General features: G+C 46.7%; 1 protein-coding gene across 3 annotated transcripts in view; it reads right to left on the bottom strand.

The window, feature by feature from the left end:
* The window catches only part of CACNA1H (calcium voltage-gated channel subunit alpha1 H), a 385,142-nt gene that overhangs the window by 174,254 nt on the left and 186,094 nt on the right, over positions 1–24,794 (bottom strand). For all 3 annotated transcript variants that reach the window (XM_083711204.1, XM_083711206.1, XM_083711205.1), the window contains exons 3-5: positions 13,505–13,617; positions 9,476–9,609; positions 4,769–4,866 (exon numbers count right to left, since the gene is read on the bottom strand). In XM_083711204.1, the coding sequence (XP_083567330.1) occupies positions 4,769–4,866; positions 9,476–9,609; positions 13,505–13,617 (345 nt within the window). The remainder of the gene's footprint in view (positions 1–4,768; positions 4,867–9,475; positions 9,610–13,504; positions 13,618–24,794) is intronic.

Genomic DNA, 24,794 nt, shown 5'->3' with positions numbered 1-24,794 from the left:
GATTCAAATCAAGCCACTGGCAACCATTGTGCCAGAGCTCCACGAAGATTGCCGAGGGAGGGAGTCAGGCTGTGCCCTGGCCAAAGGCCTGGTGGAACAGCTCTGTCTTGCAGGCCCTGTGGAAAGATGTCAAGTCCCGCAGGGCCCTAGTCTCTAGTGACAGAGCATTCCACCAGATCGGAGCCACAGCCGAAAAAGCCCTGGCTCTAGTTGAGGCCAGCCTAATGTCTCTGTGGGCTGGGACCGTAAGTTCCTCTGTGGGGCATACCAGGAGAGGCGGTCCCGTAGGTACGAGGGTCCTAGGACGTATAGGGCTTTAAAGGTTAAAACCAGCACCTTAAACCTGATCCTGTACTCCACCGGGAGCCAGTGCAGCTGGTATAGCACCGGGTGAATGTGATCTCGCAGCGAAGACCCCATAAGGAGTCTCGCTGCAGCATTCTGCACCCGCTGGAGTTTCTGGGTCAGTCTCAAGGACAGCCCCACGTAGAGCGAGTTACAATAATCCAGTCTGGAGGTGACCGTCACATGGATCACAGTGGCTAGGTCAGGGCAAGAGAGGTAAGGAGCCAACTGCTTAGCTTGGCGGAGATGAAAAAATGCTGCCTTTGTTATAGCTGCAATCTGCGCCTCCATGGAAAGGGGTGTGTCAAAGATTACACCCAAACTCTTAACGGACGATGCTGGCACTAATTGCACCCCTGCAAGAGATGGGAGTTGCCCCCCCCAATCCCATATCGTCCCATCCCAGCCACAGGACCTCTGTCTTCGAAGGATTTAGCTTCAACCGGCTCCCACGTAACCATCCAGCCACAGCTTCCAAACATCTGGTCAGTGTGTCTGGGGCCGAGTCTGGGTGGCCGTCCATCAACAGATAGAGTTGGGTGTCATCAGCATACTGATGGCAACCCAGCCCAAAACTCCGGACAAGCTGGGCGAGGGGGCGCATAAAGATGTTGAAAAGCATCTAAGATGCTTTTTAGTATTTTTAGTTTTTACTGAGGGCTGTCTCTCTCCCTCACTCCCCCGGTCTTGTCCCCTGCAGAAGAATAATACATAACAGCGAGAAACAAATATTAAGGTTGCTAAAAAAAATTCCCCCAATGTTAACCCGGAGACAAATAGCTGTTAACCCGGAGACAAATAGCTGGCACAGGACATAGGGTATAACATTATGTTCGCTGACTGGGAAAAGTTATGGACCACCGGTATGAAGTTTACGGCATGTAATGCCCTGAAAGAAAACATTATGAAAATGTTGTACAGGTGGTACATGACCCCAGTCAAGCTTGCAAAGATATACCATTTGCCTGATAACAAATGTTGGAAGTGTAAAGAAGCTGAAGGAACATTCTTTCACCTCTGGTGGTCCTGTCCTAGGGTGAAGGCCTTCTGGGAAATGATATATAATGAGCTGAAAAAGGTATTTAAGTATACCTTCCCTAAGAAACCAGAGGCCTTCCTTTTGGGCATTGTCGACCAGAGTGTGCAAAAGAAGGATCAAACTTTTTTTATGTATGCCACAACAGCAGCAAGGATACTTATCGCTAAAGGCTGGAAAACTCAAGATTTGCCCACATTGGAAGAATGGCAGATGCAACTGATAGACTATATGGAACTGGCAGAGATGACTGGCAGAATCCGAGACCTCGGAGAGGAACTGGTGGAGGAGGATTGGAAGAAATTTAAGGACTATTTACAAAAACATTGTAAACTGTACGAATGTTAAGAAAGATGTAAGATTTGTAATTATATGGCTCCAACAAATTAGTAATAAGGGATTAAATTTAAAGGTAACTGAAAGAAAAGACAAATTTTGGATAAATAATATGCCAGAATTAAATTTTAAAGAATAAGTGGGATTTAAATTCTAAAATTTGAGATTTAATATTGGACAATTACATAATATAAATTGAACTAAGTAAATAATTTGCTAGAAAAATTTATGCGTTTAGAGTGCAGCAACAAGAGATGAGAGGAAGTCCAAAGATGAGAATGAAATGTGGTTATTGGAAAATAATATGTTTTTATGTATGTTGTTTATTGTTTAAAAATTTAATAAAAATTATTATAAAAAAAACAACAAATAGCTGAGGTGCATGTTTATGACAACGCTCCCTTCCTAAACCCATCACTCATCTTCAAAGAAAAGCCCCAAAGGAGGAAATAAATAAAGGAAGCTGGAAGAAAGTACCCAGGTGCCATTCAGGGCCAGCAAGCAGATTGGAACTGAATTACAGAATTGTAGAGCTGGAAGGAAGTCATCTAGTCCAACCCCTCCATAATGCAACATTTAGTCTGCAGAGAGGTCTAAAAACCATCCAAAGTTTCCTACATGGTCTCATTCCCCCCTATAGACCAGCTCTGGCCAGCCTGGTGCCCTCCAAATATTGCTGGACTACAACTCCCAGTGAGCATGTCCAATGACCAGGAATGATGTGACTTGTAGTCCAGTGACACCTGGGGAGGGGGCACTGTGTTGGGGAAGGCTGGCGCAAATCACCCACTCTTTAGCTGCTAGATTTAAGAAGTCTCACCTCTATTGATTAAGACAGTATAGCAGAGTTCCCCAAGCTGGTGCCCCCCAGGTGGCATTGGACTGCAACTCCCATCAGCCCCAACCAGTGTGGTCAATGGTCAAGGATGAGGGGTTTGAACTCCAGCATCTTCTGGAGGGCACCAAGTTGGAAGAAACACTACTATACCATGAAGCAGTTAGCTTGACACAGTTCAAATCCCCATTCTGTGATGAAGACCAGTGGTTGATCTTGAGGTCTGTTACTCTTGTCTCAACCTAACCCACCCTTGACGCAGAACTGACCTGCACCTCCATGGACAGCTGTGAGTCCAAAATGACTTCCAGGCTGTGCACCTGGTCCTTCAGGGGGATAGTTACCCCATTCAGGACCAGCGAGTCCTCCATACCTGCCCACCCCCTGTCCCTCAAGAGCAGTACTTCTGTCTTGTCAGGATTCAACCTCAATCTGGGGTAGACAACACTGTGCAACCTGGCTCACAATAAGGATTCAACCTCAATCTGTTAGCTGCCATCCATCCTCCAACCGCCTCCAGACACTCACGCAGGACCTTCACCGCCTTCACTGGTTCCGATATGAAAGAGAGGTAGAGCTGGGTATCATCCGCATACTGATGAACACCCAGCCCAAACTCCCTGGTGATCTCTCCCAGTGGCTTCATGTAGATGTTAAAAAGCATGTGGGAGAGGACGGAACCCTGAGACACCCCACAAGTGAGAGTCCAGGGTCTGAACACTCACCCCCCACCACCACTTTCTGGACACGGCCCAGGAGGAAAGAGTGGAACCACTGTATAACGGTGCCCCTGGCTCCCAGCCCTTCTAGATGGTCGAGAAAGATGTAATGGTCGATGGTATCAAAGGCTACTCTCATACAATATCAGGGCAGCGTACAGCAATATAAAAACATTTAAAGCAGTACAAAAGTAACATTAAAACGACTGGCCACTCAGTCCAATTACCTATTTTAATAACAACAACAACAACAACAACAACAATAATAATACCCCACCCTCCCCAGCCAAGACCGGGCTCAGGGCGGCACCCAATATAAAAACAAATTGATTGAAATACAACTTAAAAACAAGATTAAAATACAACATTAAAACTTTAAAATACAGCCTCATTTCAATGGAAACTCAAATAAAAAACTTTTTTGGGGATGAAAACATCAAGTCTTCACCAGGGCTAACTATCCAGAGTGGTCCTACATGGGCCAGAAAAAAGCCAGGGAAGTCCCCAAATAGGAATTCCATCACAGGAGGAGAAAGGAAAAAAGAAGAGGGGAAGGGAATCAAATTGATTCCAAGTTGAAGGCCAGGCGGAACAACTCTGACACAGGCCCTGCGGAAAGAAATCAGATCCTGCAGGGCCCTGGTCTCATGAGACAGAGCGTTCCACCAGGCCGGAGCCAGAGTTGAAAAGGCCCTGGCTCTGGTTGAGGCTAATCTGACTTCCTTAGGCCCTGGGACCTCTAGGGTGTTGCTATTTATGGACCTTAAGGCCCTCTGTGGGGCATAGTGGCAGAGGCGGTCCCGTAGGTATGAGGGTCCCATAGGTACATTTTGCTTGCTTGTAAGGGGAGGATGTGACAGAGGTGTTTAAATAAGTCACAGGGTGCAGAAAATGGACAGGGAGATGGTTTCTCTCCCTCTCTCAGAACATGGGGATTTGAGGCATCCAATTAAGGTGATTCCTGCATTGCTGGGGATGGGACTAGGTGACTCTTGAGATCCCTTCCAACTCTATGATTCTATGAACGCCTGAAGATTCTGGACAGACAAAAGTCACTGAGTGTAGTTGAGCTTTGGAACTCCATGCCACAGGAGGCAGCAACGGACACCAAAATGGGAAGTCTTTAAAAGATTTGGGGAATTCGTGGCAAAGGGGGCTATCAAGGGCTGCTAGCCCAAATGGCTATGTTTTGCCTCCACTTTGGGAAGCAGCCTGCCTGTATAGACCAGTTTCTGGAAACCACAAGGTCGCAAGGTATGCTCAGTTCCTGTATGTGGGCTTCAGCACTGTGAGAACAGGATACTGGACCCGATATGCCACTGGCCTCACCCAGTAGGGCTCTGCTTGCATTCTTAATTTTTGTTTTGCCATCAGCCAAGTGGTCCAGGAACAAGAGGAAAGAGAGACCCAGTTGGAAGACTTGGATCCTGATGTTAATTTTCTTCATCTCATTGGAGAGCAGGGGGGAAAGCGAAGCTAATGGCGCAATGGACTTACTTGGCACCCTGTTAATGGCTCGCAAAGGCCTGAGTACACGGACAGTACGGATGGCAGATAAGCTGACGTTGTGTCCATCCAAGGAATATTCCATCATGCTGGAGAGAAAGAGAGACAGAAACAGAGAGAGATACACAGGTGAGAATGAAGTTCTCAAACATCCTCTAAACCAGCCTTTCTCAACCTGTGGGTCCCCAGATGTTGTTGAACTACAACTCCCATCACCCCTAGCTAGCAAGGCCAGAGCTCAGGGATGATGGGAGTTGTAGTCCAACAACATCTGGGGACCCACAGGTTGAGAACCACTGCAAAAATGGATGCTTCCTTATAATAGAAGATGTTCTATTGGACACAATGGGCACTTAATTCTAAGTAAGCACCCATCTCTGCATAAACACTTGGCTACATTCAATAAAATATCATTAAGACCTAGATGAAAATTAGATGAAAAACAAAACACAACTTGATCCTCTCTCGGTGTCAAGGGGAAGCTGACAATTAGATTAGTAATGGCCCATGTAGTTCCATTCACTTGGCTGTGAGTCCTGGAAGATCTGCTCCCTGCCCTGCAGGCCTTTTCCCATTTGGTTTGGGAGGGCGGAGCCTGGACTGACTCCAGCTACAAAAGCTGAGGCTGCTGAACAGACTCTTGGGCTGGGGGATTGAGGGTTTTTTTGGGGGGAGGGGTGTTGTTGCTGTTGGGGTTGTTATTTTTTGTCTCTTTATTTTAGATCTTACGATGATTTATGTGGAAATAGTTTAATTTGTCAATTGAAAGCTCAGAGGATGATGCCATACAGTAACTCCTCCTATGAAGCATTTCAGTTAAGGCACCTGGGGAGGCTGCAGAAATGTTTCATGGAAAGAAAAACACACTCACATCACCCTCAATCACCTTTAAAGCATGGTGCAGTGGTTAGAGTGTTGGACTAGATCCCAGGAGACCAGGGTTAAAATTCCCCTCTTGGCCATGAGGTTCACTGGATGTGACCTTTTGGACCAGTCACTGCCTCTCCTGGCTTAACCAACCTCATGAGGTGGTTGAGAGGATAAAATGGGGAAGAGAAGAACCATATATGTCCTTAGGATCAGAATATGGCCTGAGGAAAAAATGCATTCATCAGTAGCAATTTCTGCCCGTTTTCTAGCAGTGGGGATATATACCAAAGAAAGCATTCTCTGAAATGCAATCACAGGTCTTGTGGGGTGTTTTCCAGGGCTTTTTGGCTTCCATGTGATGGCGTAATATGCTTTCCGGATAATCCTGCCACATCTGCATTCAGCGTTTTGAAACCAAGCGCCTGGGATTTATTTTGTCGCTGCCACGCTGCAGAACATGAGAGAAACAACTGGAGCGGATTCAAGGGCCACCTAGCAAGGAAATATATATCGCAAACACCAATTTCCACCTGCCAGTTGGAGCGAACAGGCCAGGAGCCAAGAGCCAGGTGTGTGAACCGAGCCGGCTTTCCAGGAATAATACAAGCTATTGTCTAAAACCATTGTGCAAACATAGTAGGATCCTGAAGAGCTGCCTGGCGACAGTCCCAGTTTATTACAGCTTCCACCGTAAATGGATGCAGCTATTTATCTGTTTATCATCTTTTTATTTGTCCAGGCTGAGAGAGCCCTTTCATGCGGAGGTGTGGAGCCTCAGGCTTGGGGGCCAAATTCAGCCATCTAGCCCTGGGGCTGCCAGAACCTCCAGGTCTGACCTAAAGCCTCTAGGTTTTCCTGGCCCCCACCATGTGAGAGGATGTGTGTGTGCTTGAATCTCCAGGTGGGTGGGAATCCCTTAATAATAATATGCTGAATGATTACGATTATTATTGAGGAGATAGTGCATGCAGCTTGCAAGCTTCAGCTTCTCAAGAACTAGCCGCAAAATGCTATTGGGGATGGGGGTGAGGTCTGTCTTCCACCCAGCATCCCAAATTGAAAAAGTATATACGGAGGGCCCTTCCCCCACATAGTCAATTACAAAATGTGGCATGCACCCAACATTTGAATGGCAATGCCTATAAACTTTGGGGCCCCCAGCCCACTACAATATTTTACTGGGGGACCTCAGAACCTAGGAATTAGCTCCTATGCTTCTGCCTCTCTCCCAATTAACCTCCATCTCCAGGGCTCAGTGGTCTCAGGGAGCACAGACAATGCCTAAAGCCATCCTGGCATCTTGGGTTTGGGTTTTGAAATCTCAGGGTCTGCGATGCTCCTGGCCCGGCGACCCTATCTAGGCCTTTGCCTCTGGCTCTCTGGACTGTCCACACCCATAGCTAAATCCCCTCTCCTCAGGCCCCATCCCTCACTGCCTCTGTGTTTTTGCTTGGCTGGAATGTGTTCCTGAACTCTGAGAAAGTCTCTTGATGGACCCAGAGCTGAGTGCGTAAGCAGAAACCTGCCCGTCGTACAAAGGTAATCACTTGTTCTTCTGCTCGCTTTGACTTCTGGCCCTGCACATCATGGGAGTGTGGCCCCCCACTTGAAGGGAATATGGCCCCCAAGCTGCAAAAAGTCTCCCCACTTCTTTTCTAGTGAGCATGGGAAATCCCTATATAATGGATACCCAATGAAGCTGAATGTTGGAAGTTTTTAATGTTTGATGCTTTATTGTGTTTCTTATTTTTTTCTGGAAGCTGCCCAGAGTGGCTGGGGAAACTCAATCAGATGGGTGGCATAATAATAATAATAATAATAAGAAGAAGAAGAAGAAGAAGAAGAAGAAGAAAAAGACAAAGGACAGTGCTTCTTAACTCTGCACATAGTTAAACTATGCAACTCCCTCCCACAGAAGGCAGCAATGACCACCAACTTAATGGCTTTAAAGAGGATTAGACAAATTCATGGAGGAGAGGGTTATTGATGGCTACTAGCCAAGAGGTCCATGGTCTGCCTCTGCTGTGAAGAAGAAGAAGAAGAAGAAGAAGAAGAAGAAGAAGAAGAAGAAGAGTAGTAGTAGTAGTAGTTTGGATTTGATATCCTGATTTATCACTACCCTAAGGAGTCTCAAAGCGGCTAACAATCTCCTTTCCCTTCCTCCCCCACAACAAACACTCTGTGAGGTGAGTGGGGCTGAGAGACTTCAGAGAAGTGTTAACTAGCCCAAGGTCACCCAGCAGCTGCATGTGGAGGAGCGGGAAAGCGAACCCGGTTCACCAGATTACAAGTCCACCGCTCTTAACCACTATGCCACTCTTGACCACTAAGAGGCAGTAAGGCTTTTGAATACCCATTGTTGGAAACCACAGTAAAGACAAAGGGACCCCTGACCATTAGGTTTAGTCATGGCCGACTCTGGGGTTGCAGAGCTCATCTCGCTTTATTGGCCGAGGGAGCCGGTGTACAGCTTCCGGGTCATGTGGCCAGCATGACTAAGCCGCCTCTGGCGAACCAGAGCAGCGCACGGAAATGCCATTTACCTTCCCGTCAGAGCGGTACCTATTTATCTACTTGCACTTTGATGTGCTTTCGAACTGCTAGGTTGGCAGGAGCAGGGACCAAGCTCACCCCGTTGCGGTGATTCGAACCGCCAACCTTCTGATCGGCAAGCCCTAGGCTCTGTGCTTTAACCCACAGTGCCACCCGCGTCCCGGAAACCATAGTAGGGGAGAGCAATCTTCTGCTTGGGTCTTACTTGTGGCCTTTGCAGAGGGGCATATTGTTGACCATTGTGCTGGACCAGAGGGGTCCTTGGCCTGACCCAGCAGGCTCTCCTTATGTTCTTACGGGAGGAAGGGCAGCATAGAGATTTAATTAAAAGCTGTCTAGAAAATGAAGGATATGCAGATATGACCTTTGATACCAGGCTGGGCGAACACACTGCCTGCTTTTAGCCGTCCCGATGATCAAAGTCAGAGGAAGTTTATCTGATAAGGCTTCCTGTGTCTTACTTACGGGGGACACTTAGCTGTCTACTCCACACAGAGGTGCTGGGCAGAAAATATCCAGTTCTGTCCTTTCACGCCAGTTTGAGCCTCTGTTTGCATCAGAACTGCCCTGGTTACTGCAGCCTTTTGCCTGATACCACAAGCACTCGTCGCTCTATTAACTGACTTGAGGACACCAAAAGGGTAAAATTGGGTCCTGCACATTCTACACTCACTTCCTTATCCATCTGGGGACTAAAATAGCTCCATTATCAAGGGGGTGACTGACGTTTTAGAGGACAGGGCGGCGGGGGCGGCAGAGAGTAAAACTTAAAAAGGACAGGAAAAACATGCCCATCATTTCATCCCATAGTTGTCTGAGCTTTGTGGATGCTTAAAAAACAAACAAACAAATAGACATTTTAATTTGGATGCTCAAACGTTTTAGATCTTTGAACCAGTGTGGTGCAGTGATTAAGAGAGCGCTTGACTCATTTTTAATATTCGCCACCCTTTCTCAGAAACTATAGGACTTAAAGCAGGGTGGATCCTCAGAAACATAGGCAGTTACCTTATACTCTGGCTGCCAGTCACTCTCCAGGGTTTCAGAAAACAGCAGAGAATATAGCTGTGCATTGCATCAGCCGGAAGTACACAGAAACACCCGCAACAGAAGCAGCTTCTTGCTACCCGGTTAAAGTAATTTCTGCTTAGGCCCTGAGACAAGCAAGCAAAATTGATGGGCTTTTAAATCATGCCCCCCTCCTATAGATACAAGTTTTACACCACTTTCTCTTCCAGCCCACAACACTGATTGATGAGCAATTTGTCTACTGACCCCGCAATTACGATAAAGAAGTCCAGGCGATTCCACGTGTCTCCTAGGTAACACTTCTGCCCGAAGATTCCCAGAGCTATCATTTTGATGACCATCTCCACAGCGAAGAAGGCAAAGATGAAATGATCAAACGCCTGGAGTGGAAAAGAAAGAGGAAAAGAATAAGAAGTCGCTATTAGTCCCATAGTGCATCCCTGTCATTTAGTGTAGCAAATCGAGTGCTGGACTAGCATCTGGGAGAGACTGGGGTTCAATTCTTCCCTTGGGAGCCATTCAGAGTGTCACACAGACTGGCCTACTTCGCAGGGATGTTGTGAGCATAAAATGGAAAGGGGGGGGGGGGAGGAGAACTATGCATGCCACTACAAGTTCCTTTGAGGAAAGGTGCAATATAAATGTTAAAAAGGACCCCTGACCATTAGGTCTAGTCGTGGCTGACTCTGGGGTTGTGGCGCTCATCTCGCTTTATTGGCCGAGAGAGCCGGCATACAGCTTCCGGGTCATGGGGCCAGCATGACTAAGCCGCTTCTGGCGAACCAGAGCAGTGCACGGAAACACCATTTACCTTCCCGCCAGAGCGGTACCTATTTATCTACTTGCACTTTGACGTGCTTTCGAACTGCTAGGTGGGCAGGAGCTGGGACTGAGCAATGGGAGCTCACCCGTCACAGGGATTCGAACCACCGACCTTCTGATCGGCAAGTCCTAGGCTCTGTGGTTTAACCCAAGTGCCACCCACGTCCCTAATATAAATGTTACTGAAAAGTAAAATAGGTGAAGAAATACTTTCATATCTGGTGAAGATAAAAAAGAACATTCCCATGTTGGAACTGAGTAGTTTTGGAGGAGTGTCACATGGTTTTGTAAATGAGGAGTGTCTGTTCCCAGGGAGCAAAGACAATTTCACAGAAATTCTGAATCTGGCAATAATTCCAGAGGCTGCTTTTTGGGGGGAGCTGGGTGTTTCCTAGTGTTGCAACCCAACCCAAAAGAACAACAAAAATATAGATTGGTTTTATCTGAGAAGGGGGGAAAGGAGAAGACAAAACTTTTATGCAATTGCGAATATCAGCAAAGAACTAATTGAGCAAATAACTACGGAGGGAAATGATTCTCCTGTTTTTATTATTGCCACTAATATACCATTAACTTAAACTAAACAAAATGAAGACTGTTTTCAACTCTAATAGAACAACAGTAGGTCTGATGAAATCGCCACCTGCCAATCATCTGACATCAGTGTTAGAGAGTCATATGGCCAGAGGCATAGCAAGGTCAGGTGGTACCCGGTGTGAATTTTTTTTTTGTCAAACCCCCAACATTGCAATTTTGGGGAACGTTGCCCAGAGTTGTTGAACTTTTTAAAGGAACGGTACCCTAGAGTTGATAAGCTTTATGCGATCGGCGGCCGGAGTTTCGCATCCCCAGTAAGTGGATTTCCGCAATTTGCACAATCGCCGTCATGAAAACCTGCCCACTGATTGTGCAAATATTCCTGGTGCACAGCACTGCCAGCCTGGGGTGCGAGCACTGCTTGCTGATTGTGAAAATCCAACCGCCGATGTCATGAAACTGCCCACCAGGGATGCAAACACTGCCCGCTGGGGGTGCCAGGATGATCGCTAGGCGTATTTGCGCAATCAGGGGGCAGATTTTAGCAATGACGATCACACCAATTGGGAAAATCTACCCACTGGGGGCTTGAGTGCTGCCACGCTGATCCGTCCAAGGGGATTTTGTCACCCCCTCCAGGAATGACACCTGGGGTGGACCGCACCCCCTAAAACCCCCTTGCGACGTCCCCGCATATGGCAGGGGAGATACTACCCGAGGGGGGTGGAACTCCCTGCTCCCCGGATAACATTTGCAGGTACAGATCTACCTGCTGCACACCTGATGCCACAGATGACATCAGGTATGAGGCCAGGTGGCTGCAGCTTTGGGGAAATAGCTTTGTGGGCCAATGGGGAGGTTTGGCAGGTGAAATCTGGCTAGCGGGATGGAGGTTCCTCAGCTATAACCTAGATGGACTTTCTTTCTGATTTATGAAGGCTCTTATTCTTTTGTAGGGATGCGGGTGGCGCTGTGGGTTAAACCACAGAGCCTAGGGCTTGCCGATCAGAAGGTCAGCGGTTTGAATCCCCGTGATGGGGTGAGCTCCTGTTGCTCGGTCCCTGCTCCTGGCAACCTAGCAGTTCGAAAGCACATCAAAGTGCAAGTAGATAAATAGGTACCTCTCTGGCAATAAGGTAAACGGTGTTTCCGTGCGCTGCTCTGGTTCGCCAGAAGCGGCTTAGTCATGCTGGCCACATGACCCGGAAGCTGTATTCCGGCTCCCTCGGCCAATAAAGCGAGATGAGTGCTGCAACCCCAGAGTCGTCTGCAACTGGACTTAACTATCAGGAGTACTTTACCTTTACCTTTTAGACCCCTGGATGGTTAAGTCCAGTTAAAGGCGACTGGGGTTGCGGCACTCATCTCACTTTCAGGCCGAGGGAGCTGGTGTTTGTCCACAGACAGCTTTCCGGGTCATGTGGCCATGACTGGACCTAATGGTCAGGGGTCCCTTTATCTTTACCTTATTCTTTTGTGGGGGGTGGGAACTGAAAACCCAAGCCTTGTTAGAAGGCGATCCCATTAACACCCCCAACACAGTATTTTTTTTACAAACCCATCCTCCTAAATCCCACAGCATCCATAAATGGAATAGAAGCAGATAAATAATGGCCGGCCTGCAGCCAAAAGAGAACTGGAGTCTAATGGGATTCTAATGGGATAGTCTTAATGGAACGGCTGGGTTAAACAGAAGAGGCTTCCTTGAGATGTATGGTTGTCTTACGAAATGTGTTTGCATAAAGCAGAACTCTGCAGAGCCAGGCCTGAAGGCAATTGCATTAACTACCAGAGGAAGCCCATAGCTATGAGGGCGCTTGCTCACCCCAATTGCCGCCAGGGTGTTACTGCTCTGTGCTGAAAAGCTCCAACCAGGTCTTCCCTGGGGTCCCTGTCAACTGAATAATTGCCAGGATTCGGGAGGAATGGGAGTTAGCGGCTAAGATTCAGCCTGCAAGCTCCAGGGTGTCATTAGCTTGCAGGATAAGCAATGGAAGATGAGCTCAAGGCCCCAACACGCTGCCCAGAGGGTGGTTATGTGGCGTTGCATTATGAGCAAAGAGGTGGCGGGTTTCTGCCAACAGCCTTGACACAAAGGCTGAATTTTATTAGGTCTCGGTAGGGGGAACAGGACCACCAACTTGTTCCATACCAGTCGGTGGGCAGACCTCAGTCACTACTGATGTGGTGGTACGAAATCATAGAGAAATGGGGTCTGCAGGAAATGTCATGGGCTTAAGGTTGTTACTTGTCCAAAACACATCTTGGAAGTGTCCAAAATCCTCCAGCAGACACAGAGATGAGTCTATCATCGGGTGGTGTTAAGAGGTGGCAGTGAGGTTTTGGCACACAGCTTTGCCCTGCACCTATAAGCTCACTATTACTACAACTAACAATTATATTTATTAGTTGCATTTTTGCACTCAAGTGCTGCAAAGCCACTTATGCAGCAAAAAACCAAAATAACAAAGGCATTCACATAAAAAAGCAGCAATTAATGGAGGCCAATATACTCATTCAAAAGGGACAAGATTTACCAAGTTTCATGGATGAGCGAATAAAGACCAATGACATAGCTAACTACCCATCCACCCCCGATTAAAAACCACATGTTTGGGTAAGTAAAAACATTTTGGCCTGGCACCCTCTTCCCAGGGAACTTTGGGAACCATAGCTCTGTGAGGTCTCCTAACAGCTCTCAGCACCCGTAACCAGCTGCAACTTCCAGAATGCTTTGTGGGAAACCTCAGAGCTGCCTTTGTAGAACTCAGCTGGGAGGAGGATAGAGGCAAGGTTAGAATCAATTGGCTCTGCCTGTCATTGGCTCTAGCGCCACCTACTGTCAGTCTCCCTGCTTTTTGCCCTACCAGTTCCAGTGGGCACTGCGGGAAAGAGAGAGAGATGATATTCTCTTACCTCCAAAATGGTGCACCTCTCAGACTTGCATTTGTCATCTTGACAAGGCTGAAACATCCCGAGGGTGACACAGTTCAGGAGGATGACCAGCATGCTGACGTGCTCGAACCAGGTGGGCGCAAGGAGTTAAGGAAGCCAACTTGGGCTGCGTTATCAACAGGAAAGTGGTGGCAGGAAACAAAGGGAAGGGATGTGGGTGGCATTTGCATATCAAACAGCCCCCCTCCCAGCCTTAAGAAGAAGAACAACAACAAAAGAACCACAATCAACCATGCGGGGGATGGAGGAAAGATGATGCAGGAGGAATTGATGTTCCCAGGAGACAGGGGCTCCTGCAGAGATGAATAACCACCCCCAGACCTGACTGGGCATGAACTGAGATGTGAGCGACAGGCTTTGTTGCCATTGCACTTTTTCTGTTCTTTATTAAATTGTTTCAACACATCACAACAACATGCCGATAAATAATGAAACATCCCACCCTAAGTTCAAAGCTGGTGTTTAGGCAACAGATGCAAAATAACGACCAAATAACATAAGTTCTTATCCCAGTCTACTGTTCATATAGAAGGCGGTAAACGGTTAAAGTTAACCAAAAAGTTGTACAATGTGAGGGGAGTCCTCCATGTTCATCTTTAGCCCTGCGCATAATAAAACTGTGTCACTCAATTCTAAAGGAGTCTTCATGCTTCAGACGTTGTGCCAGTTTCATTATATTATATAATTACTCTACAAGCACCAGGCAAAGTGAGGTGATGTCTGCTGAGGGAGTTTTCCCGCTGTATGTTTGGTTGAATGTTTCCCTGCTAAGTACTAGGGCGGAACTTTTTTTTTAAAAAAAGAAAACCTCTCTGTTCCATTCTTTTCGAATTATACACTGCTTTTATTCAGTTTTCTCAGTAAAGTGCTCGGTCCCTGCTCCTGCCAACCTAGCAGTTCGAAAGCACATCAAAGTGCAAGTAGATAAATAGATACCACTCCGGCGGGAAGGTAAACAGTGTTTCCGTGCGCTGCTTTGGTTTGCCAGAAGCGGCTTAGTCATGCTGGCCACATGACCCGGAAGCTGTACGCTGGCTTCCTCGGCCAATAAAGCGAGATGAGCACCACAACCCCAGAGTCAGTCACAACTGGACCCTTTACCTTTACCTTTACAGTAAAGGGTTACTAGGATTTATTTTCTCTCTGGACTCTGTCTATGTTACCTAAGTGACTTTGTTTATGGAGGCTGATGTTTTGCTCTTTTCGAGTGGGTTGGGTAGGAAGCGAGTCGGAGGAAGGTGGCACAGCTGGTTCATCAGCCTTCACATACCTTCCTTAATTTGATGATTGTGGGATGGAGTGGGAGGCTGGTAGAAGGTTTAACGATTTTGTGAATGAGCCACTTCCCCATTCTTCTGTTAATACAAAATGGGGAACAGCGGATAAAAACCAGCCTGTTTGCTAAGTGCTAGCAACAGCAGGATAGGAAATTAGGAAAAATGACTTAAAGAGGAATCCCCACAGGGAACATTGCATTAAATAATGCAAGAGTGCCGGTTAAGGGACATTTTTTTCTTCAAAGAATTCAGATGAATTAAATGCCATTTTCAATGGCAGGGGATGGAAAAAGGGGAAAAGGCAGCAGGATGGGTTCGTTCTGATAAAACCAATGACGTTTCAAGATCAGCTTCCGGAGAAATGTTTACAAGGAAACACATTTTTGCAGAAACACACCGCTTGCCACTCGAGAAATGCTTTATAAAAACCAGAGTTTTGCAGGGAAGACAGACCTCATAGGCAACAGCAGGGCTAAGGAACCATTTTTCAGATCCAGGGCCACATTTCCTTCTAGACAACCTCCTGAGGGCCATAGGCCAGTGGTGGTGGGGGGGGGGCAGAGGGGAAAGTGGGTGTCTATGAGACACTTTGGGATTCATTTGAATGAAAAGTTGCATGGAAATATAACAAATCTAATCTAATCAGATGCCGTCACCTGCGCCAAATAATGATCATCATCAGCAAGGAATGAAAAAGGGAAGCTCTGGAAACCTTGAAAAGAGCTGCGGCTTGCTCTCCTACATGGCTGCAAGGAAAGTACCATATTTTTTGCTCTATAAGATGCACCAGGCCATAAGACACACCTAGTTTTTGGAGGAGGAAAACAAAAAAATATATATTCTGAATCTCAGAAGCCAGAACAACAAGAGGGATTGCTGCGCAGCGAAAGCAGCGATCCCTCTTGCTGTTCTGGCTTCTGTGATATCTGTGCAGCCTGCATTCACTCCATAAGACGCGCACACATTTCCCCTTACTTTTTAGGAGGGAAAAAGTGAGTCTTTTAGAGCAAAAAATACGGTACTTCTTTGTGGACTAGTAACTTGCTTCCGCTCACTTGCAACAAAAATAAATTTGAATGGAAAACACATTGGCGCAAGGCCCTGGCACAGGGCTCTTATTTGAAAAAGGATCAATCTATCTCACTTAAGAACATAAAGAGAGGCTGCTGGATCAGGCCAATGGCCCACCTGGTCCAGCATTCTGTTCTCACAGTGGCCAACCAGATGCCTGTGGGAAACCAGGGAGCAGGATCTGAGCACAAGATCAGGTACTCTGAAGCAAGCATACAGGAAGGCTGGTAGTACAATAGCTTTATAAACAAGCATGTTGGTTTCCCTGTGAATGTCCTTATGGTATGCTTGTGAAATGTGGACCACTTAAACACCATCTCCAACTCCTCAAAAGATTCCATCAATGGTATCTCTGAAAAACTGTACACTTCACTTGGGAAGACAGGTAATAATAATAATATTTTTTTTATTTATACCCCCCTCCCCCGGCTCAGGGCGGCTAACAACAGCAAAATTATAGTAAAAACATAATATGAAAGAAAACCCCCAATTTAAAATGCAGGTTAAAATGCAATTTTAAATGCAGCCTCATTTTAAAAGTAGCCCATAGATCAAAACCATAAGGGGAGGGAAACATAAGGGTCAGACTGAGTCCAAACCAAAGGCCAAGCGGAACAGCCCCATCTTACAGGCCCTGCGTAAAGATGTCAAGTCCCACAGGGCCCTAGTCTCTTGTGACAGAGCGTTCCACCAAGTTGGGGCCAGTACTGAAAAGGCCCCGGCCCTAGTTGAGACCAATCTAACCACTTTGCGACTTGGGACCTCCAAAATGTTGTCATTTATGGACCTTAAGGTCCTCTATGGGGCATACCAGGAGAGGTGGTCCTGTAGGTACATGAGTCCTAGACCGCATAGGACTTTAAAGGTCAAAACCAGCACCTTAAACCTGACCCTGTACTCCACCAGGAGCCAGTGCAGTGGTGAACTAGTGCCAGTGCACTGGAAGAAGCAAAGATCTCCATTGTCAAAGCATTAACTTCGTTGGACTGGTCATGTTGTGTGGATGCCTGATTATCGTCTTCCAAAGCAACAACAACAACAACAATTTATTATTTCTACCCCGCCCAAGTGGCTGGGTTTCCCCAGCCACTCTGGGCGGCTTCCAACAGAAGGTTAAAAATACATTAAAACATCAGTCTTTAAAAACTTCCCTAAACAGGGCTGCCTTCAGATGTCTTCTAAATGTCATACAGTTGTTTATTTCTTTGACATCTGATGGGAGGGCATTCCACAGGGCGGGCACCACTACCAAGAAGGCCCTCTGCCTGGTTCCCTGTAACTTCATTTCTCACAGGGAGGGAACTGCCAGAAGGCCCTCGGTGCTGGACCTCAGTGTCCAGGTGGGACGATGGGGGTGGAGACGCTTCTTCAGGTATACTCTATTCCAAACTTAAAAATGGGAAGCATATTGCTGGTGGTCAACAAAAGAGGTTCAAAGACTCTCTCAAGGCAAATCTTAAAAAAAAAAAAGTAGTATAAACACTGACAACTGTGAAACACTGGCCTGCGAGTGCTCCAGTTGGAGAACAGCCTTTACCAAAGGTGTCATGGGCTTTGAAGACACTCAACCTCAGGACGAAAGGGAGAAACGTACTAGGAGGAAGGCACGCTTGGCAAACCCTCACCATGATCAACTCCTGCCTGGAAATCTATATGCCCACTGTGGAAGGACATATGGATCCAGAATTGGCCTCCACAGTCACTTACAGGCCCACTGTTAAAACTGGATTTATGGAAGACAATGTTACTCAGCTATGAGTGATTGCTGAAGAAGAAGAAGAAGAAGAAGAAGAAGAAGAAGAAGAAGAAGAACTCTGAAGCATGACTGCCTTTGACTGTGGAAGCAAAGCATAGCCATCGTGGCTATTAGCCATTGATAGCCTTTCTGCCATGAAAATAATACTCAATAATTACATCCAGCTGTTTTGTTTAACAAATGGAAAGGGGGAGCCGACCTCTACGAACCTCAGTGCAAATTGTGCAATACAGTTGTTGTCGAGCTGGAGGTTGTGTACGAGGAAAGCCTAGATGAGAGGAGGGTTTTGCATTTCCATAAACAACTCCTTTTCATCCCACAATACTCTGATTTATTTGTTTGTATGAAGAATGGTGCAATCTGATTCACAGTTCCAGTTATTTTTGGAGTCCAGCCAAGGGGCCACTCTGGAATAATGAATTGGGGAGGGCGGGGGGTGGGTGGCTGACCCAGAAGTAATAGCTTTATTTCTTGATAGATTTTGGCGAGGCTCACAGGCAAACATTCCCCCCTGCCAGACTTGAATGGGGAGGAGAGGAAGTTATTCTGAAGATGCCGGCTCTGCTTTTCTGCTGAGATTGGAAGCAGAGACAAGGAGTGGAAACGAAGACTTATTAGGGCCACAGAGCCTAGGACTTGCTGATCAGAAGGTCGCGGTTCGAATCCCCGCGACGGGGTGAGCTCCCGTTGCTCGGTCCCTGCTCCTACCAACCTAGCAGTTTGAAAGCATGTCAAAGTGCAAGTAGATAAATAGGTACCGCTCCGGTGGGAAGGTAAATGGCATTTCTGTGTGCTGCTCTGGTTCGCCAGAAGCGGCTTAGTCATGCTGGCCACATGACCCGGAAGCTGTACGCCGGCTCCATCGGCCAATAAAGCGAGATGAGCGCCGCAACCCCAGAGTCGGCCATGACTGGACCTAATGGTCAGGGGTCCCTTTACCTTTACTATAGGACAGTGTTATTTGATCTCGGAACACTAGATGCTATTGGGATTACAACTCCCATCATCCCAGATCATTGGCCAAGCTGACTGGAGGTGATGGCAGTTGTGATACTGCAATATCTGGGGACCCAAGGCAGGGGCGGAGGAAGGGGGGTGCGGTGGGTGCGGTCTGCCCTGGATGTCACCCCTGATGGGGGTGACAAAATGGCGGGCAGCACTCACCGTGGGGCCTTCAGTGTGCCTGAGCCATGTGTCTCTCCAGGGAGAGACACGGTGGCTTAGGTGCACCCAGGCTCTACACTGCCCAAACTGTCTGCCCGCTGCCTTTCCCCCAGCTGTAGGGCAGCTGAGTGGGAGGAGGCAGGCAGACTCTGGAGCGCCCTACGGGCAGCTTGCCCAGCCATTGCCCTGCCCCTATGTGCAGATCGCCCTGCCCCTGGGTGTGCAGCCCCAGGCGCCCGAGGAACTTCCTCCACCGCTGCCCCAAGGTTGAAGAACACTGCTGTAGGACAGCATTGATCAACTTTGAGTCTGTGGGTTGAGTTGTGCCCACCAAAAGAACATAAGAAGAGACTGCTGGATCAAGCCAATGGCCCATTTAGTCCAGCATCTTGTTCTCAATGATCAAGGGTCTGGAAACCAAACCTGATGAGGGACGGTTGAAGGAGCTGGGTAAGTTTGGCCTGGAAAAGAGGAGACTAAGAGGAGATATGAGAGCCATCTTCAGATATCTCAAGGGCTGTCACATGGAAGATGGAGCAAGCTTGTTTTCTCCTGCTCTGGAGGGTAGGACCTAAACCAATGGATTCAAGTTAAAGAAAAGAGATTTCAACTAAACATCAGGAAGAACTTTCTGACAGCAAGAGCAGTTCCACAGTGGAACAGACACCCTCTCCTTGCTTGTAAGTTTTTAAGCAGAGGTTGGATGGCCACCTGTCATGGATGATCCAGTTGAGACTAGATGACCCTTGGCGTCTCTTCCAACTCTAAAACTCTGCAACTCTATGATCCTATGCCTGTGGGATACCAGCAAACAGAATCTGAGCACAACAGCACTCAATCTCCTCCTCCTCCCTCACTGTTTAACTCAGGCATCCCCAAACTTGGCCCTCCAGATGTTTTGGGACTACAATTCCCATCATCCCAGACCACTGGCCCTGTTAGCTAGGGATGATGGGAGTTGTAGCTCCAAAACATCTGGAGGGCTGAATTTGCCTACGCCTTGTCTAACTCCACTAGTAAAACCACGTAAGCCCGGCCATCACAATATCTTGAGGCAGTCAAAATTTTTTAATTGATTGATAACGCCTACAGATGCCCTGCCTCATTTTTATCCTCACAACAACCCTGTGAGGTAGGTTTGGCTGAGAGTCAGGGAGCGAATGGCCTCCGTGAGCTTCACATCCAAGTGGGCCTTTGAACCTTGGTCTCTCAGGTCCTAGTCCAGCACTCTAACCACTACACCACACTGCTGCATGAAGAGAGAGAGAGAGAGAGAGAGAGAGAGAGAGAGAGAGAGAGAGATCCTTCCCTTTGTCTGCCTTCAGTCTTGGCTGCAGATTCCTTTCCTAAAAGCACCTAAGGCACCTGTCTTCCTCTCTTGCCTGCCCTCGTTATTATTACTGTTATTTTCAAACGGTCTTCGGGAGCTTTGACACAAAGATAAAATATAAAATGGAACATTTCAGCAGCTGCAATCAATCAATGGGCACCTCAGGTTTCGCAAGTATAAGCTTCCTTTCCCGCTACAGAAGATTAAGTCGCTACAGCATCATCAAAGGGCGCATAATCCCTTGCTCCTTTATGAGTATTAAACCTACAGGTATATGAGCTTGTAATAAGGGCTGCTGTCTCCTCACCTGGGGCAAACTTGGCCCAATACCTGCATTGGGCTCTCAGGGAGGAGGGGGGCAGCCTTAGGCAGCAGGAGCCAGAGTGAAACAGGCTTCCAATCGCCCACCCTCCAACACGAATAGAGTTTTGTTTTCCTTTTGGACTCGCAAAGTATGTTTAATGGAGCATGGAAGAGGGGAAGCGAACGCTTAACATTCAGATTGCAGCCCGTTTTAAAGTCTAAATTACCGTTCCCAAGAGTGTGACCGAGGATGCTGCCTAACCAAGGCTTTTTAAAACAGGCTGGCACAGGAGAAGGATGCTGATCTACATAACCAGGGCATGATGGCAGACCCCCCAAGTGTCCCTATTTTCCAGAAGCCGTCCCAGTTTCTGATTTGATCCCTGAAGGTCCCGCTTTCCCTTAGGATGTCCTTATTTTCACCAGAGAAATATTGGAGGGTATGGAGTAATCCGAAATGGTGAAAATGACCGGGAAAATCAGAAACCAGGACGATAGCACTTTTAAGAAGGAATGGATTTTATTATTATTATTTTTTACAATTTATTTAAGAGAATACTGTAAACAACTAAAAACTTTGGCAGGATTTGAGTAATGCTTGTATTGCACTAAAAACTAAGGTAAAATTGGACTATCTTAAGAAGAATAGAGAAATTATGTGATGCAGCAGGAAAAGTTTGATAACGGAAACCAGGGAAGGGTGGTGGGACGTCTAAGGAATCAGGGAATCCTAAATGTTGATGATTAGGATTAATGTTTGAATTCAAAAGTAGAATGTAAATTGGAATTGAAAAGATTTTACAAAAAATGATAATATGTTTTTACATGTGTTGGAAGCTGCCCAGAGGGGCTGGGGCAACCTAGGCGGCTGGGCAGGGTATAAATAATAAAATTATTATTATTAATATTATTATGGAATAGGATGTCCCTATTTGCATCAGAGAAATATTGGAGGGTATGTGATAGCTAGACCTGTGTTCCTCCCTTGGGAATGGGCATTTTCCCCATCTTAAATCCAGTTCTCCACAATTCCTTTATGTCTTTACACAGCCTCCCCAATCTACTCCTGGCTCCAATCTCCCCCACCCCAGTCAGGTTGATCCACCCAGGGGCAAAGGAAGGCATCATGACACCCGGGGCAGGCATCACTACGTAGGGTGCATTTGTGGCATCGCTACATATGGTGCATGCGCCGTACGTAGTGACGCCGCACATGTGCTGTATAGCGGTTTGCCGCCGATGCTGCTCCAGCGCCGTACGTACGGTGCCGGGATCCCTCCGTTGCTGCTACAGCCGTGAGCAGAGGATTCTGGCACCGTCCGTACGGGGCTGGAGCAGCGCAGGCAGCAAACTGCTATATAGCGCATGTGCGGCATCACTACGTACAGCGCATGTGTGCGACGCCGCACATGTGCTGTACTTAGCGGTTTGCCGCCAGTGCCAGGATCCTCTGCTTTAAGTGTTTTAAATTTGTTATTAGCCGCCCTGAGCCCGGTTTCTGTACTGGGGTATAAATAAATTATTATTATTATTATTATTATTATTATTATTATTATTATTATGCGGCTGTGGCAGTGCGATGGCTGCTCGTGCTACTGCGAGCCCCCGCAGGGTGACTTCTTGTCACCCCTGCAGACATTGAACCCGGGGTGCACTGCCCCTGCTCCCCGTTGCGACGCCACTGGATCCACTCTCATCCAACTTGGGCACCAGCTGCCCCGTCTCAGATCCAGAGGCGGGACTAATGTTTAATTAGGGTAAAAAAATAAACAAACCCAGGTACAACTTACAGCCAAGAGGGCATTCTGCTGTTCCAGAAGGCACAACATGAACCAAGGGCATCAAGGTACAGTAAGTGAGATTCCGACTCAACATCAAGAAGAACTTTCTGACAGTAAGAGCTGTTTGAAAGTGGAATGGTCTCCCTCAGGAGGTGGTGGGCCCTCCTTATTTTAAGGATTTGAAGCAGACCTTGGATGGCCATCTGTTATGGATGCTTTAGTTGAGATTCCTCCATTGCAGGGGGTTGGACTAGATGACTCTGGGGACCCCTTCCAACCCTATGATTTTATAAGCATCGTGGTCGGGATTGCCCAAGAGTCTTAATCTAATGAAAATCTGGAAGTAAGAATTGCTGGAGGAAATGTGGAGTGATGAGAACGTACAGTCATATGTGGTGGGATTGTCCATTAGTTAATGAATTTTGGAAACAAATTGGTATAGAAATATCAGGAATTATGGGAAGGAATGTGGAAATATCTAAATTAATGGTTCTTATTACCCTGAGTAGTACCAAGTTAAAAACAAGGGGAATGTAAATGGGTAAAATTTATGGTAATTGCAGCCAGACAGGTTATAGTGAGTAATTGGAAAAATGCAGAAGAGCTGGGGTGAACCAATGGAGGAAAAAACTGAATATTATAATTTTAGAATACCTAACTGTGAAGATACATAGAATGAAAGGGCTTAAGGTGAGTGAGAAAGAGGAGGATTGGTTTGAGAAGAAATTGAATTATTTGGGTAGGTTTGAACAATTTGGGGCAATTAAAATGCTAAAAGTTAAATAAACCTTGTGGAGGGAGGAGTGTTAAGGTATATAGAAGTGTACATATGGTTGATTTGAATATGTTATTATTGAATATTATTGAATATGTATATTATTGAATATGTACACCCAATGTATCAGCCGCCTGGGGGGGTTTCACTGTTTGTGTTTTGGTGGTTGGTATAAAATATTGTTTTTTTAAAAAATGAAAGTCATTGATTTATCAAAATTACGCTAAACAAGAGAAAGGGTAAGAACCTGATTCTTCAAGCTTCCAAACAATTCCTAGAGATGCTGCGTTCCAAGTCATTATAAGCTGACTTTTGGACTGGGCAGGGTCGGGGCCCTGATGATGGCAGTGATGATGCCATTTAAAGAGGGGGCCGCTTCTTCTATTTCTCTCTCCCTCCCCCCCCCACTCCCCAATCCTCTCCAATGAACCGGCTTGCTGCAGTTCCGAAAACGTGACATGACTCAGCATTCCTGGACTCATTTGTCTTAATGATGGGATCGGTTTCCAGAGAATGCAATAATGCTCGCAATTACATTGATTGTCACAATTTGTCACTGGCGACAAACTAGGTCAATGCCGGCGATCCGGAATGCGCTTCAATACCCTGAGCGGCCGGCCTTCTCCCTTCCCTGCGCGGCAAAGGCAGCCCTCCCCTTTGCCAAGCACATCCTTATGTAACGGATTAAGTCCCTTCCCCTGCCAAAGAATTTGGAATGGCAGTTTGATGAAAGCTCAGAAGAAGGCTGGCAGGCTCTGGGTGAAGGCAGTCCGCAATCTGGACATGTGGTTCTGCTTAGGAATGGACGGCTCTCTCAATTTCAGTCCTCCCTGTTTCTCATTCTTCCGATCTTAAATTAAGCCCTGCAGAAATGTGCGGTTTTTGTTTCTTTGTTAAAAAAAACCCCTAATGCAAATTCGCTTGCATTTAAGGATTTCTCCTAATAAACACATTTTTAAAGAAATCCAGTTGTGAATGGGCTACCCATTCTTGCTAGCAATTCCCCCTAATACAATGCATTTGTGAATATGATTTTCACAAATATATATATATATATATATATATGCAGGTTTTGGTGTCCTCGGGTGTCTTCCCGTGTAAAAGTTGGGGTGTCTAGGCGACGTTTCGACGAGGTCTCACTCGTCATCTTCAGGCTGGTGCTTTCGGCTTCTTGTTACTGGAACAGAGCGGGATCTCAATGTTTGAGTTCCTATAAATACTGTAGAGGGGGTGTGGTGTCTAGCCTCCAATGTTCTGGGCAGAGAGGAAGTTCCCAGGCTAGTGTGCCTTTTCTTCTTTTGTTCCTTAATTACTTGAGAGATACCTTGAGTGATTTCTTGAGTGATATCCTGAGTACCACTTAGGTGGGTCATTAGGTGTGGATTAGTTGCTAAAGTCTTTGTGTCTTGACCTCTTGAACTTTGTGAAGAGTTTTCCTGAGAAGATGGCTGTATTGCACTTAGTTGTGCTTTGGCTTGGCTTCGTGTATAGGATACCAGCAAAACAGGATTACGAAGCTAATCCAAAAGGAAACACCCCCCAAAAACCAAGACACAGAAGAAAACAATGGCATGGCCCTCCTTCCTTATATCACGGGCACTACAGATAAAATTAGCAAAATCCTCCATAAACACAATATCAAAACAGCCTTTTGCACCAACCAAAAAATAGCCAATATCCTCAGAAACCCCAAGGATAAAATCCAGTTGGAAAACCAAGGGATCTATGAAATACCCTGCAAAGTCTGCCCAGCCACGTACATTGGACAAACAAACAGACGAATAAATGCACGTA

Source organism: Podarcis gaigeae (genome assembly GCF_964106915.1).
Source record: "Podarcis gaigeae genome assembly, chromosome: 14".
NCBI lineage: Eukaryota > Metazoa > Chordata > Lepidosauria > Squamata > Lacertidae > Podarcis > Podarcis gaigeae.
The sequence above is the reverse complement of the archived record's forward strand: the minus strand, read 5'-3'. Positions and strand labels throughout refer to the sequence as shown.